The sequence below is a fragment of the Raphanus sativus genome, chromosome 4, assembly GCF_000801105.2.
Source record: "Raphanus sativus cultivar WK10039 chromosome 4, ASM80110v3, whole genome shotgun sequence".
In the NCBI taxonomy this organism is placed as follows: Eukaryota; Viridiplantae; Streptophyta; class Magnoliopsida; order Brassicales; family Brassicaceae; genus Raphanus; species Raphanus sativus.
The window spans coordinates 45,143,665-45,160,096 of record NC_079514.1 but is presented as its reverse complement, the minus strand read 5'-3'; the positions used below and the strand labels follow the sequence as shown (position 1 = coordinate 45,160,096).

General features: G+C 32.3%; 3 protein-coding genes and 1 pseudogene across 5 annotated transcripts; 2 read left to right on the top strand and 2 right to left on the bottom strand.

The window, feature by feature from the left end:
- The first annotated feature begins 356 nt into the window (after nt 1–356).
- Nucleotides 357–2,193, top strand: LOC108854212 (uncharacterized). 2 transcript variants are annotated; one of them, XM_018627722.2, is made up of 6 exons: nt 357–515; nt 612–644; nt 716–889; nt 973–1,308; nt 1,391–1,591; nt 1,672–2,193. In XM_018627722.2, exons 1-6 carry the CDS (start codon nt 434–436, stop codon nt 1,701–1,703), a joined length of 858 nt encoding a protein of 285 aa, XP_018483224.1. In that variant the 5' UTR covers nt 357–433; the 3' UTR covers nt 1,704–2,193. The 2 variants fall into 2 exon arrangements, with proteins under 2 accessions (XP_018483224.1, XP_018483223.1); XM_018627721.2 differs by having other exon boundaries at nt 704–889.
- An 889-nt stretch (nt 2,194–3,082) lies between these two features.
- LOC130510844 (uncharacterized) lies at nt 3,083–5,326 on the top strand. 2 transcript variants are annotated; one of them, XM_057007522.1, is made up of 3 exons: nt 3,083–3,393; nt 3,486–3,635; nt 3,720–5,326. In XM_057007522.1, exon 3 carries the CDS (start codon nt 4,409–4,411, stop codon nt 4,892–4,894), a length of 486 nt encoding a protein of 161 aa, XP_056863502.1. In that variant the 5' UTR covers nt 3,083–3,393; nt 3,486–3,635; nt 3,720–4,408; the 3' UTR covers nt 4,895–5,326. Both variants share the same exon structure in this region, with proteins under 2 accessions (XP_056863502.1, XP_056863503.1).
- A 2,504-nt stretch (nt 5,327–7,830) lies between these two features.
- LOC108852651 (uncharacterized protein At4g14450, chloroplastic-like) lies at nt 7,831–8,513 on the bottom strand (annotated as a pseudogene).
- Nucleotides 8,514–13,306: 4,793 nt separating this feature from the next.
- Nucleotides 13,307–14,261, bottom strand: LOC108838809 (enoyl-CoA delta isomerase 3). The gene has a single exon (XM_018611685.2). The coding sequence runs from the start codon at nt 14,180–14,182 to the stop codon at nt 13,466–13,468; it is 717 nt and encodes a 238-aa protein (XP_018467187.2). The 5' UTR covers nt 14,183–14,261; the 3' UTR covers nt 13,307–13,465.
- Nucleotides 14,262–16,432: the final 2,171 nt, after the last annotated feature.

The following is a 16,432-nucleotide window of genomic DNA, read 5'->3' as shown; positions in this document are numbered from 1 at the left end:
GTATCTTCCTTAACATCTCAATCCTTTGAGAATATGTTTGTCCCACAACATCACAGGTTCCATGATCTTATGACGTTTCTGTAAACAGACCTTCTTTTTCCTCTTCTACCCGTTCTTACTTAAAGGGTATTTTGGTCTTTTTACATCTCTTCGTCAACCACTCTGATACCAATTGTTGGGATTGTGAAAGCCCATGTCCAACTCTATTTATCCGATTAGTACGATATTGTCCACTTTGGGTCTTAATGGCAAACCCGCATGGATTTACTTTTGGTTTCCATCCCAAAAGGCCTCGTACTAATTAGAGTTGGATATCTCTTTATATATTAGACTTTCATTTGTTTAATATCCAATGTGGGACTTAGATTGACATCTTACGCTTCATACTTTGAGTTCAAATGACTACACTGTTCTTCTAACCGTGTCTCATGAGATGGAATACCTGCGCTCTGTATGGCTTTATCCAAATGTAGAAGAAATCACAAGTATTGCTTCCTGTAATCAAGGCTTGCGTGGTAAAAAAATCTAATCTCCCTCTTGTTTTACTTTTCTTCTCTCTGGTTTTGTTTTTGTTGTTCTTATTGTTATTTGTTTATGTGTGTTTTGTGAAGCCTCCGCAGATGGTAAAAGACAAGGCTTGCGTGGTAAAATCTCATCTCCCTCTTGTTGTAATTTGTTTATGTGTGTTTGTGAAACCTCGCAGATCCTAAAACAGGCATCTTTTGGAACTTTGCCGACAAACACCCCAGTCTTGATCATCTTGATCAAATCAAGTCAGCTCTTGCTAATGAGGGACATCGCTGTGAAGTATCAATCAAGGCTTATTGTGAAGGGAAAAATCGCGTGCGCCCCTGTTTTGAGCATGGATCCTTCTCTTTACAAAACAGAGGTTAATTTTTTTTATCTAAGTAGCTTGCTCTTTTCTCTTTTCGCCTCTTTTTGTTTGATAATTAAATGTGTTTATTCTTATAGTGTCAAGAGATGACGGTACATTTCTGGAGCTTGATACAATGCTTGCGGACATCCTTGTATGGGCATTGCACAATCCTGCACCATCCAACTTGATGGTAATCTCCAAAATAATCTCACACGAAACGGAGCTTTTGCGTCTTCTTTGTGATTTGGAATCAAAAGGCTACAGTATTTTCATTGCCCATGCTGAAGAAGCAACACCACCAATGCTCCCTCCTGGAAGCTTGGAGTGGCATTTGGATGAACTACTTGCTGGGAGGAAACCTATCAGCCGAGCCAACTACTCACGGCACAAAATCAATATGATTCAGAATGATATCTCTCGTTGGAGCCACGGTAGACTAGTCATTTTTTGTTCATATGTTATAGTTGTTTATTTAATCTTGTCAATTTATATCCTTTTTGTGAAACCTTGTAGATAATCATACAGGAATTTTCTGGAACGTGGAGGACTACCCAGTTCCTGGTGGTCTACATCCTAACATTTTTATTTGTTGTCTCATGGAGACTCTTTCCACTGGAATCAAGTCAGTCATTGTTTATGGCAAGAAGAGGAACATCGCATTCTATGATCACTTATCATGTGGTTGTTCCTTTCCCGTCACCTTTGTACCGAGTGGTGAATACTCCCCCACTTCTTTAACTCTGTCTGCTTTCTCTTTTTCTAAAGATAAATCTGTCTGTTATATATGGTTTCAGGTGATAAAGATGAGGGACTAATAAGAAAGTGATTAAGGACATTTTTTTATGGGCACTGGACAGACCCCAAACATCAAGATCAACCGTAGTGGTGATCACAGAAAGATTCCCAGACAACATGTGTGATGCGCTTGATCATGCTTTGAGTTCAAGAAATTGCAAGCTAGTCTTAGTAGATCCTCATCCAGTTTGCTTTGTGAAATCTGTGTGGCTTTTGCAAAGTTTATTTGGTGGAGACAACCCTATTGACCTAAGGGGCGAAAGAAAGCTTCCAAGTAGTGTGTATAAGTGGAAGATTACAAGCTGATTGAAGGGTTTTGTTGTGCTTTGAAAGACTTTGAGTTTGTTTTGCGTTGTCTATCTCTCTTTCTTTTAAACTGTTTCTATCTATGTTCCTTCATTTGGGGTTTTTATGCTCTGTCCTTGTGTTACCTCTATCACTCTTTTGCTTGTTACGTCCTTGTTACTTTTATCACTCTTTTGCTTCCTCGTCGATAAGTAACAATTGGTGTTGGCAGTATCTTCTTGCTTGGTTGTTTTTTTTGTTAACTTTTACTAAGGCTCAAAGGCCAAATTTCATACAAGCTCAGAATCAAGCCCAATTTTAATATTACATTTCGTCCAAAGAAGTCGGCAAAAAGTACAGAGATAAATGTTGATTACATTGACAGCACGTGTTATATGTGGCTTCGTCCACTGCTTTTCTGTAAGGAATCGCCAAACTTCTACTGCTACACTTGATTCCATCTGCAAATTCCTCTTTACTTCATCTGAAAGCACCTTACTTCAGACTACTAGATATGACCTTCGGTGGAAAGCTTCAGCGAAATAGTGACAAAATCTTGTGGAAATATTTTCGTAATGAAAGCTTCAAGTTATTCGATTTTGAACTAATATTACTAAAGTACAATCCAAACTCTCGGATTCTTAACAGAGTTTTAATGAGTAACAGAAGTTGATTCCCTTCAAAACTAAAAACATGATGATAAAGAAAAGAAGAAGCTTTCAAAATCAAAGAAATTAAAACTTTAAGAACAGAAGGAGAACTAGACTCAATCTTACCTCGACAAAAATACGGTATGAACACATTCGCTTCTTTAGACAAAGAAGATTTTATAAAGGGAGTTCCAATAATCTATGCAATATATGAAATTTTATTAAACTAAATGTTAAAAATTAGAAGGATTCATATATATACAATAAAAGAGAGTTTAGAATACGTTAATTCAAATGTATAATGTGTTTTGATTTTTTTAAAGAAAAATAAAGAGAATAAACTTCAACCAGTCTATCCTTTAGCTCCAGTCCTACATCTGAACATGAGAGTCAGCAATTTCATTAACCAAGAATCAAAGAAGTGAGATGTTGGGTTTCTAGAGAATGAATCGGCTCCTCCTAACAAGATCAGAATTATGGGATCATTACACAAGAACTAAGGAGGACAGAGACATGTGTTTATACAACTATTGCCAGAAGGAATACTCGTTTCTCACCACATCAGGGACCACAAACCTGAAGAAGCATCTTGAAATCTGCAAAAATCATCAAATGTGGTTAACTAGCAAAAAAGAGAAACAAAAAAGTATTGGTGATGATGGGAAGCTCAAGACATGTAAGCTTTCTGAAACTGTTTTTAGAGAAGCCACAAATGAGATGATTCTGTTGAGACAATTGCTTTTAGCGTTTGTTGATAGTGTGGCATGTAAGCATTTTTGTAAAAAGGTATGATTTCCTTATATGTTTCCTTTAGCGTTTGCTGTTTACATGTTTCAATACAATCATTAGATTTATGTCTCTGATTTATATGTTTGTAGGCAATGCTGTACACTCCTCATTCAAGAAGGACCTCATCTAAAGACATCGTAAAGATGTATGTGGAGAAGAAAGAGGCATTGAAGAGATGTTCTTATGCAATAAGCAACGTGTGTCCATCACTACTGATATACGGGTTTCCCAAACAACAGGTTATACATATTACACATACTTATTATTTTTTTCATTAGCAACGTCTTCTATCATTTACTAACATTGTATAATTTTCTTTGTAGGTGCTAGTTACATGGTGACCACAGTGCACTACATTGATGCTTTGTGGCGCTTGAAAAAACTGATAATAGGCTTCAAGCACATCACGGATCACAAAAGTCAGACTATAGCTAATGTTTTGCTAGATTGCTTGGCTGAATGAGGAATTTAGAAGGTCTTTCGTATTACTGTTGACAATGCTATTGTGAATAGTTCTGCGTTAAGGAAGTTCCATAATGCATTTGCCTTAGTGTCTGAGTAGTCTCTTGTCTTACATGGTGATTTCTTGCACATGAGGTGTAGTGCTCACATAATAAATTTGATTGTGAGGGATGGAATGGCAGAGATAGACCAGAATGTGGCTGCTATCCGCAACGCTATTGTCTATGTCAGATCACTACAAATAGGCTGAGGTCTTTTGAGCTAAAGGTGGACTCGGGTAAGATCACAAGAGGAAGCTTGCCTTTGGACGTCAAGACAAGGTGGAATTCAACGTATCTGATGTTGACAACAGCGTTGAAATTCAAGGTAACATTCGACAAGATGGAGGCATAACACAAATTGTACAACGACTACTTCAGTGAGTTAGAGAATGGTTCTACATGGGTTGGTCCTCCTCATCATATGGATTGGGCTGCAGTCGAGAAACTTTGTTGGTTTCTTGTCATATTTTACAACTCAACACTGGTGGTATCAGCCTTAACTTATCTCAATGCGCATGTGTTATGGCGAGATAGTAACCATTGCAACAAATCTGATGGCACTCATCGACAGCTATGATTCTGAGTTGAAGTCGAAGGCAACAGAAATGTTCAAAAAGTTCGACAAGTATTTGGATGGTCTCAAGAACTTGAACAAGATGCTGATGGTTGCGACTGTCTTTGATCCCACCAAGAAGTTGGAGCTTGCAAAGATGTTCTTTGAGGAATTGTATGGGCTAGAAATTGTCGAATACAAGGTGGTGTACAAGTCCTTGATTACTGTCTTGAGAAGTCTGTTTAAAGAATACAGTGTAAGACATGGAAATCCTTTTGATCCAGATGACCAATCATCTCAGCCTAGCAACAAATCTCAGTCTTCTCTAGAGCAGCCTAGCAACATTGAGATAGTGGATGATTGTGCTGGTTATAGGAGGATCGATGTGAGATACAAGTATAAGCTGAACGAGATTGGGTTAGAGAGAAAAGGGATGAATTAGAGACTTACCTCAGAGAAAGTGTCGAGAACCCAGATTTTATGGTTGGAATGGATTATGATGTGCTGTCGTGGTGGAGGACAAACTCAACCAGATTTCCAGTGTTGTCTGAGATTGCTAGAGATGTTTTAGCAATGCAAGTGTCATCAGTTGCTTCAGAAAGTGTTTTTAGCACCAGCGGTAGGATTCTAGAACCACATAGGAGTTGTCTTACTCATTTTATGGTTGAGGTTTTAATGTGTTCAGAGCAGCAGATGAAACAAGATCTTGAGGTGGAGATATGACAGCCTTCAAATGCACAAGTTCTTGTTGATCTTGAAAAGAATCACAAACTTGAAAGAGGTAACAATATTAGTTCTTACTTCAATCTATTTTTCTTATTACTAACAATATAAATGTATATTTTAAACATTGTTTCTAACTTCCATTTTGCAGAGAATGAAGATGCAGCAATGTTGGAGTAAGAGACTCAGAGTCCTTCAAAGAAGATTGTCTTCATGTTCGAAATTTGAGTGATTTGCACTTGTTTTTTTAGTACTTTGTTATGCCTTTGTTTTCATTTTCGTTCTTATGTTCTGGTTGTGCTCAAAACTTAAGTATCTTTGAATTTGGTTGTTATTTGAACAAGTTGAATTTGTTTTCAGTTTCAGATGTTTAAGTTTGTTAAGTTAATTTTGGGTATTTTTTGTTTCGGTTACTTTGGTTACAATAAACGGACTCGAACCAGAACCATTTATACTTTGGATTTTCACGGATCTTGTAATCCTCCTCCGAACTGAACCGATCCCGAAGACTTCTGAACTGATACCGTACCGAAAAAAACAAATAAACCGAATGGTGTTTCTGTCCTCAGATCCGAAAGACCGATTACCTGTTTCACCCGACCCGAACCTGAATGGTACACCGAAAGCCCAGGCCTAGTTGGGTGAAATGAAGGGAATCGAACTCGGATTAAGTGTATCAAGTTAAGATAAGATAACCATTTGAGCTGAAGCTGATTACATTTTAAATCTGAAACATTAATTTCTTATATTTAAGGGGTGTCAGTTGACCCCCCTCCCCTTTGGGTCCGCATTTGCGACGACCCCTCCTTCTATAAAAATAACACGCCAATAGTATATATAAAGTTGGTTGGTCCAAGTGCGATTGTTTCACTACGATTGTGAGAGAGGCTAAGAGACTAACACATCACCATTGTACTATAAGTTGTAACTTGAACACTGTTTCTTAATTAATATATAGGAGATTCAACCACAAAAGTCTTGTTACAGTCTTTTCACACTTATTTAATATAACTCCTGATTCGGAGTACTAAATTAGGGAAAATGTCACTTAAAACTTTAACTTTTAAATTTGGTTGAAATAAAAACTAATTTTTCGGTAGACAAAAAAAACACTCAACTTCTATTGACAAGTCATTTTAATCATAAATTTTTGTTAATCAATAGTTATAGTTGACTAACAATATGCCAAATTGAATTTTAAAGTTAATGTATTTTTTTGCACAACTATAAATCAACAATTTGTTTCTAAAATATTGAATTTTTAATATTGAAAATATATATTAAATAACTATAACACCAATAATAAGTTTATAAATAAGAAATAATTCAAACCAAAAATAGAAAAGTTTTCATTTCTCAAAGTAAATATTTCTATTGTTTTTTATATTCTAAAATAATTAGTTAACATATCAATAATTGAGAATTTACTTAAAATGAAGCACTTTTTATGGTTATTTAGATAAAATTTTGTAACTATTAGTATAATTTTATTTGGATTATGTTTTATAGTTTTACCGTCAAAACATTTGGTAATCAGATGTTAATTAACCTTTTATCTCAAACGAAAAAAATTATCCAAAACAAAATTTATATAATCTCTATAAATGTTTACTAAGATTCCTTCTGCATTTTGATGAAAAATAAGCCTAACGAAAAACTGTTAAGATTCAAAATATTGTTACCTAATTAAAATAATGAAGAATATATATACCCTTAGTTTTATTCTTGCGAGAATTCAAAAAATATTAATATTTACAAACAATCTAAAAATTATGAACCATAATCCAATTATGACTATATGAATAGTTAAAAGTGACATAATTATTGTAAATAATATTAAAATTTCTTTATAATCACTAATGAATAATTATTAAACTAATGACATGTTAACTAATTAAATTTTAGAATAGAAATTAAAAGTATTTAAATTTATTTGGAAAAAATAATTAAATTTTTACTATTTTTAGTTATTCAATATCTATATTTATAAAATTTTATAGTTACCTGACAAAAAAATTATACTTACAAAACAGTTTATACTAAAAGTCAATTTCTAATTTTTTTGACAAAAGTTGTGATTTATATTTATACCAAAAAATATATTAACTTTAAAAACCATTTAAACATACTGTGAGTCAACTGTAACTTTTAACTAACGAAAGACGAGAAATTATATAGTTAACGAAAGTTTATATTTAAAATAAATTGTTAATAAAAGTTAAGTGTTTTTTCAATTTACCGAAAATTGATGCTTTATTTTTGAATCAAATTTTCAAGTTAATGATTTAAATAATATTTTCCCTATTAAATTATAGTAGATATAAATCCATCGATGAATGAAAACCACGGTACATGGATGGAGCCGGAGGAAAAACGGTGTCCATTTAAATATCTATTCAAAATATTATAAGAAAAGTCCCTTATATAATAAAAGAGAACATTCTGATTAATGTAAACGGTATCCGTGAATGTGTCTTTTGACTGGTTAATGTTATTGGAAAACAACAAATATCCCTTATATATTATTCCTTTCATTTCAGAAAGATATATGTTATAGGGGGAAGAATTGTTTCAAAAAAAATGTATTTTTATATTTTCAATGTATTTTTATCAATTAATAATCAAAAATGATATATTTCAAAAATATTAATTGCATTTCTTGAAATTTTATTGGTTTAAAATATAAAAAAATAGAAATTTACAGAAAACTATGCATTAATAACTAAGTTTTAATGTGTTTTGTGAAAATCCTAGAACATGAATTAATTTGAAATTGAGGGAGTAAAAGAGAACATTCTGATTTGTTAGATTTACAAAAGGTGAAAACAGTTAAACGTGCGTTGACACACGAACAAGCTTCAGAATGAGCATTGGATTGCTCAATCTACCAATATAAACCTTTCTATACCGAGATGAACGGTTGGACAAGCGTCGTCTGGTCGTAGCAGAACGGCGACGCCGGATGCTGCCACTTCTTCAAAACTGGCGTCTTCTTCACCTCATGCGCTGGTTTCACAGCCTGGTTCTGACACAGAACAACAGCAGATTGGTCGAACGATGATTTGGGGGAAGAAGCGAGCGGAGACAGCAGAGGAATGGCTACGTTCCACGAAGTAACGGGCGTAATCTCTATCTTCAAAGACGGAAGCCGTCTCTGTAGTTTGTTAGATGGCCGCTCGTCTCTGACGGTTGAACTGCTTGTTTCTGCCATTGTCGAGGCCATATGGAGAGATATTCGTGAATGTTGTCGGGATAAGAGTTTTGTCTTGGAGGAGATTTGTTGTGGCGTGTGATGTTTTGTGTGAAGTTAATATATAGCAAAAAATGGGACACTACATGTTGACTAACATACACGGCTGGGATACGGTCAACACTCAAAGAGTTGAAGAGGAAAAATAGCTGTATTGGCTTTGTTAGACCGACTGATTTCCGTTATATCCGTGTCTTTTTGCCTATAAGTTTATCCCGGAATAATCTTTCGTTGACCCTTTCTTTTTAGTGATGTGTTCCCTAAGGATTGTTTCAATGTTTAGCTATATAACAGAGGTACGGGTCCATCTTTGTAGGAAGTATATTTATATATGTACTAGTATTTTATTTTGAAGGCGGTTCAATCAAATTCCTATAGATAGCCATAACACAGTTAACCCCCAAACCGTGTCTTTCTTGCAAACTTTTGAGCGACAGTTGTAGCGAAAACTGCATAGCCCCGTCGAGATTTATTTTATAGGTTCAAGATATAGTTGCCCCAAAAAAAAAAAAAAAATTCAAGATATTTTCAGGTTAATAAAAAAGATTTATTTTTTCACCGATTTTTTTTTTTTTGAAAAAACAGATTTTATTATGTTCTATTAACAATATTTATTTATTAGAAATAATAGGAAGGGTTAAGAAAATCTTTTAGCGATCAGTTTCAGAAAGAAAAAAATTCTGTTAGCGATCAGAAGAATTATGGTAGATAATAAAATCGTGATAGACGATGGTTTCAAAATAACTTTAATTGGATTTCACTTATATAACAAGCGTTTTGTCAAAATACTATCTATCACATCTTCAAAGAAATGAAACAAACACAGAGAGCCACCAAATCTAGAAACTCAACTAGTCAAATTATTCAAACAAATTGGTGAGAAACATATTCCTTTCAGTCGAACAAACAGAGATTAAATATAGTGCTTTCACAAATAATTCTGACTCATTCTTAGCCACTCTTCCAGTCCTTTGTCTGGTATATTAATTTATATTTTGTCCGATTGAAAATAATATGTTTCGCACCAATTTGTTGAATAATTTGACTAGCTGAGTTTCTGGCCTTCGTGGTTTTCTGTGTCTACAGTTGTTCATTTCTTTTAAAAGAACACAAAATGAATACAAAGATCAAATAAACAATATAAATACATAAATAATATACCAAAATATTATTTTTATTATAGTTGTATCATATGTACTTTCCGATCTTAAAGTTGTAAAATAAAAGTATAAACTTATTAAGAAACCGAATTCGAACCAAAATTAATAAAATATCCAAAAAAATTCGAAATTTTGGTATTTTTGGAACCAAAACCAAACCCGAACAGAAGAATTTCAGGTATCCAAATGTATCAATATATATATATATACTTAAGTATATTAATTATTTTTAGATTTAATTTATATAAAGCATATAAATATATAAGATACTTTTAAGTTCTCTAAAATACTTGAAAATATATACAAATATTCAAATTAAATGTCTAAAATAGATAAAAATTTACTCAAAACATCAAAAATACTTAAAATATAGGGAGATTTAGTTAACTACCCATAATAGACGGTGAAATTAGAGACTTATACACCGAGTGACGGTTGAGGTCCAGACCATACAATTGTGTTCCACATTTGACGAAAACACACTTCTCCATCTAACACAATATTCCATTCGTTGCAGAGAATCGCAGAAAAGTCAGACTGTCGCTATTTCTTTTTTTTCTGACATTCTCTTTCCAAATAAATCTCTCTTTTTCTAACACTCTCTTTCCTACAATATTTTCTTTCCTCTAATATTCTATTTCTTCCAACTTCGTTATTTTTCTTTTATCTTTTTTTTTTTTCATTTTACATGTAGTTTCTTGCAACCATATACACTTCATTTCTTTTTTTTTCTTCTTCATAATACAATTTTAGTTCTCGAATTTATTCAGTCTGATCGACAAATCGAAACTTCCATATAAATTCATCACTCTTATTTTTGGCACTTATTCTAAAATTCTTACTTTTTAACTTTAATTTAAGACAAATGGTGGCCAAAAGGATTTACCAAATGTTTGGGGTTAAAAAAATGTTGTTAGAAATTCAAATATTGGGAAATGGTGACCAAAAACAAGATAAAGAAGAAGAGAATATCATCAAAAGTTTGGCTTTAAACTAGAGTTAAAAGATAACATACATAATAGTAAATGTTAATTTTTGACTTCAAAATCACATATCAGATAACAAATCAAGTATCATATAATAACTAATTTATCAACTAACAAACCATGTACCCAGAACAATGTATCATATAAGAGGTTACGTATCTAAAGTTCCAAACCATGTAACATCTATGAAACCATATAACTACATGTTTTGTTAACAACTTATAATTATTTGTCTGATGTTAAAAAATCAATAGCATACATACTAGTGAATACTCATTCTTTGGTCATAAGTAAATGTTAATACCCGTATCAACTAACAAAATAAATATCAGATATAACTAACTTATCAACTAACAAAACATGTATCCAAAACAATGTATTATCTAACAGGTCATGTATCCAAACCATGTAAAAACTACATGTTTTGTTAACAAACTATAGTTATGTGTCTGATGTTTAAAGAATTAATAACATACATACTACTGAATAATGTATCTTTGGTCCTACATCTTGTAACATCTAACAAAAATATGTATCAAATAATAAATAAAATATATGCTAGTAAAACATGTCCCAACAATGTATCAACTAACAAATTTTGTATAGAATCATTTGACAACTTACTAACCGTTTACAATTTGTGGTACGTGTTTGTAACAACTAACAAAACATGTATTCTCAATATTGAAATAAAACAGAAATTTTGTTGAAATTTAAATAATATCAGATAATCTATATAATAACACTAACATAGAAGTTATCGACAACGGAAAACAATTTCAAGAAATCAGCTGTTAAAGGCTTCTTCTTCATCGTTCTCGTTTCACATAAACCTTTAAACAAAAAAAAAGAACATCACAAATTCACTCGCCTTCTCTTTGTCTTCAGCTTCAGTCTTTAACAATTTCCCTATTTTAGGAAGAAACTCCATCAACGTCGTATCCATAAGGAGATTTAAAGCCGCAAATGTATAGATGGTGAAAATTAAAAGTGAAATGGATATAAAATAATAGAATTTTGTATAATAATTATAGATCAAAATTAAAGACAGAGAGGATGTGTTTCGTAAGTTAGGGAAGAAGGAAAATCAGAGGAGAAGATGAGAAAAAGTAGAAGAGAATAAGAGACATAGGTCTATTAGAGAATATATAGGAGAGAGGACTGACACATGTACATGCATGCCGCAAACGAACAATAAAGAAGGTGGGATTCTGACAATTCTACAGACAAGTAGGAGGTGAGGAAATAGGGTTAATTAGGGAATAAAATTAAAAACAGAGAAGATGTGTTTCGTAAGTTAGGGAAGAAGAAGGAAAATCAGAGGAGAAGATGAGAAAAAAGTAGAAAAGAATATGAGACGGAAATCTATTAGAGAATATATAGGAGAGAGGACTAACACATGTACATGCATGCCGCAAACGAACAGTAAAAGAAGGTGGGATTCTGATTCTTTGTTGGCTTTTTTAGTATAGATAGTTACATAGTGAACTGGCTTGTCACATCTCCAACGTATCACCTTTGGACGATCCTTCTTTAAGATTTTGTCTTTGGTGTGTAATACATGGTTCTTGTTGTTGAACCGTCCTTGACCTCTGCCTATACCATTTTGTTATCTACCTTTACCACAAAAATTTTCGTGGTCCCCATGACTATATTGATCGTTATTCAGAAACATAAGCTTCCCTTAGTATTTTCTTAGTTTCTTCCATACATGCTTTTCATATACCTTTAGCCTTCCAACTATATATTCAAAACCTATAGAATTTAGGTCTAGGTCTTGCTCAAGTGACGCTATAATTTGGGTGTACTTGTGTCTCGAAAGTCCTTTCAAGAATTTAGGTCTAGGTCTTGCTCAATGATTCACTTAGATCTTATGGAATAACTCTCCATGAGATCTATTTATATGAAATAAATTTTCTTTTTACATGTTGAATATGAAAATACATACCTAATCTAAATAGTAAACTTTCTTTTCTATTTTCTATTTTTTTGTATTTAACTTGCTCCACAAGTCTTTAAATTATCCAACATGAAGTTCATTTGTACCTTTTTATAACAAAGATTTTAAATTATTGATATTTTTATGACGTTTAATAGTTTTAGTAATTTATAATCATTTTTAAAAATCAAATGCAAATTTTGAAATTAAAATAATAGGTTCTCAATAATTTTCCGATGAAAATATCAAAATTAAAATATTTACGTATTTTATATGGTAAATAGTTTAATTTAAAAATAATAAAAAATATATTTTTAATTTGAAAATATAGTAAATAATATTTCATATTATATGGTTTTATAATCATTTGTATTTTTTATTAAAAAAAATTAAACATTAATCATAAAAATTTCATTGTGGGACTTTGAACAGTTTAATAATATATAGTCTTTTATAAAAATTATAAATATAAATATACAAAAATATTTTTTACAAGACATACACAAAAAATTTTAAATTTTTATTATATGGTTAGTGTGATTTTTAATTTATTTTAATAATATAAAATTATATAAAATGATAGAGAATACAAAAATTGTTATCAAAACTTTAATTCAAATCATTAATTGTGATATATATATATATATATAATTCCGTATATTTTATTTAAGAAAAAAATGAAGAGCAATAATAATTAATTATATAAATATTTTAATAAGAAGTATAGTATATGTTCACATGAAACAACTTTTTTCTAATGATTATAAGAATAATTTTAGTGGTAACACTTGTCATATTTCAAATGTTTTTTCAAAATGTTGTAGTGCTTATCAAATATTATATAAAGGATATAAAAACATAAGTGTTACATTTCTTATTTTTCTTATCATTTTTGTAAAATCTGTTGGAATGCATTTTACAAAAAGTTGCCGCTTAATTAAGAAGACACTAAAGATTAAGGACTTGCAGCGATCTTGGCCGTTAAACTCAGCATCGCACAAAGCCCCGGATACAAACTCTTTCTTATTGACGCATAAACTTCACCATTCCATTTCTTAGCCGCCAAACTCTCTCCAAGGCTCACCGTAGCCTCCACAACGCCTTCCACACTATCATGCGCCGCAGAGTCAACGATCCCCAAAGCCACCGCTTCCTCTCCTTTGATCTTCTTCCCGCTCAGCAACAGCTCCCTCCTCGCAATACTCGTCCCGATCTTGGCCGCGAACATTGCCGCAAAGTAGTCAGGTAACGGCAGCCCAAGATCCACTTCGCTCATGTACAAAACACCGCGGTCGTTCCTCATAAAAACGTAGTCATGGCTCAACGCAAACATCAGCCCGGAGGCCGCAGCGTGCCCGTTTAAGGCGGCAATGGTCGGCATTGGGAGCTCGAAGAGTGCTGCTATCACAGGTTTGAAGGATTCGACCATTTGGTGCATCCGGTTTACTGCCCCGGTTTGGGATCCAGCGGCTTGGGCCCAGGCAAGGTCAAAGCCGTTAGAGAAGAATTTTCCTTGAGCTGTGGTGATGAGGACGGAACCACGTGTGGATTGAGATTTGGCTTGTTCGAGAAGTGAGAGAACGGAAGCGATCGTGTCGGGGTGGAATCTGTGCTCGTCGTCGCCGGTTAGGGTTAGGAGAAAGAGATCTCCGCGCTTCTCTAATGTGCACATGCTGCGTATTGTAAGGATTTACTGATTTAGTATGCGTGAGCGAAGTTTAATAGTGAAGTATATGGAGAAGAGATAAACCCAACCGTATATTTATGAAGGTAATGTAGCACCTAAAGTCTTTAATTGGGTAAACCTCCCAACCATTTTGTTGTCACTCTTATTAAATGCATAGGGAACGATGTCTGTGAATCTAACTCGATCTAAGCTTTTCTTGTTGTAAAAGTAATGCTAGTAGTTGGAATTTCGATTTTTTTAAAATAGAATGCTCTGAAAGCATAGTTGAGTGTATGCACTAATTTGTGATTGTATTGTGGACACGTTGACGTGTCTTAACTAGTTTACTTTTTCTACAAAACTTATGTCATTGGCCCAATAAATTGAGATCGGATATTATATTCTTTTATCTATATATGAACAATTATAAATGTACTTATAGTTGTACCGCTATAAGTAGTTTGATATAAACAACTTTATCAGCTTTGAGTGTAGATGTCTCTTTTTATTTGATTGAGTATTACGTACAGTATATGGTTATTGGTATGACTTGAGGGAGATTTTACTATTTCAACATTATTGGTTAATTAGTTTACTGGCTTTTATCATTAGTTGGATTAGTTCACTAACTCTTTTGTTAAATAGAAAAGCTACACAACAGATGATATCATCTATCTTATTAAATCAGAAACATTACAACTTCTTCTATGTAGATTTTAAAGGTGGACCTCATCTATCTTATTAAATCAGAAACATTACAACTTCTTCTATGTAGATTTTAAAGGTGGACCTCATATATTTAAATTAAATGTCTCATTCCTTATACATAATACGTACCATAGTCTAACTTTGCATTGATGTATTTCCTTAAATACAATTTTTTTTTGTCCATATTCCATATATAGTTTCACATTTATTACATATCAATTTAAATAAGATAGATACTAAGAATACTAAAAATATTAATCTTACTAAAATTATCCTATACAATTCATTTTAAATTGATCAGTATACTTTCATTGGCCATATTGATTTTATTAGTACGAATAACATTAGGTAGATAAATCATAGACACATACATAAAGATTTGACTATTTTTTAACTACCTTGGGCCTAATCTACTTTCTAAAACAAATAACACATAGCTTTATATATTGTATAGAATATAGTAATATTGTATAGTATTATACTTATACAATAATACTAAAAACAAACCAAACTGAAATATAATATATATCGAAAATGCTTTGAACCATTACTGTCAAAATATATTATACCTCAGGGATAAAATTCAATTTCAAATTATGTAATAATTATTTTAAAAAATTAAACTTCGTAATGTACAAAAACATAAGTTTTATATCAAATTTTGTGTTACAATAAAAAGACATAACTCGCGCTTGCAAAATATTATTTTTACATACGAAAGACAGTTTTGGTATTGTTCTTTAAACACAAAATTGAATTATACAAACTCGATACTACATAAAACTAAACAATACAGAATACATTTTAAAAATAAAACCCGTGCGTGTACGCATGGCCTTTGCGAAAATCGTAGATATGTTTATATAATATATAAATATATTATGTTACACATATTTTCATATAAATAATACCCCAATGTAAGTTTTGTATGATAAATATTGAAAATACAAAATATAGCACTATATTTAAAATAATATATAAAAAATCTACTTTACATTATCATAAATTTTAAAAATCAAATTTAGTAATTAAACACATTGCTTATTTAAATACATTAGTACACATTGTTATTTATCAAAATTTTATATTAATATACTTGCAATCATATATAACATTTAGTACAAATAAAGATAAAAAAAGTTTGATTCCCGCTCGGTCGAGCGGGTCATGATCTAGTAATCATATAAAAGGCATACAATGACTAAACTAATGTACTCAGTTATACGCGGACTGAGGAACGTCTTATTTACACAACATTAAAAATGTAACGAAAACATCTAGACGACTGGTGTTAAGGAATTGCCTTTGGAGGTTCCAGGCTTTTCATGCTCTACCGTGCAGCCTGTTCTAACTACGTCAAGACTACCACCAAACCATGGAAGAGGTATTGTTCCCACCAATCAAGCATGTAGAGCCCAAATGTGACATTGCAAAGGTGATTTACCATCTAACCTAGTTCATATCTGATCCAATTCCAGATAAATCTGACAGAAAACATGATTTAGCTATAATACGCACCCCATGAGTGTTGTCAAAAAAAAAAAGCAA

Bases quoted from the DNA above. Each gene is read 5' to 3' on its own strand.
- LOC130510844 (XM_057007522.1), top strand. From the start codon at position 4,409: ATGCGCATGTGTTATGGCGAGATAGTAACCATTGCAACAAATCTGATG.
- LOC108854212 (XM_018627721.2), top strand. From the start codon at position 434: ATGGAATACCTGCGCTCTGTATGGCTTTATCCAAATGTAGAAGAAATC. The intron at 645-703 runs GTAAAATCTCAT...GAAACCTCGCAG, and splicing joins TAAAAGACAAGGCTTGCGTG to ATCCTAAAACAGGCATCTTT. The intron at 1,592-1,671 runs GTGAATACTCCC...ATATGGTTTCAG, and splicing joins CGTCACCTTTGTACCGAGTG to GTGATAAAGATGAGGGACTA.
- LOC108838809 (XM_018611685.2), bottom strand. From the start codon at position 14,182: ATGTGCACATTAGAGAAGCGCGGAGATCTCTTTCTCCTAACCCTAACC.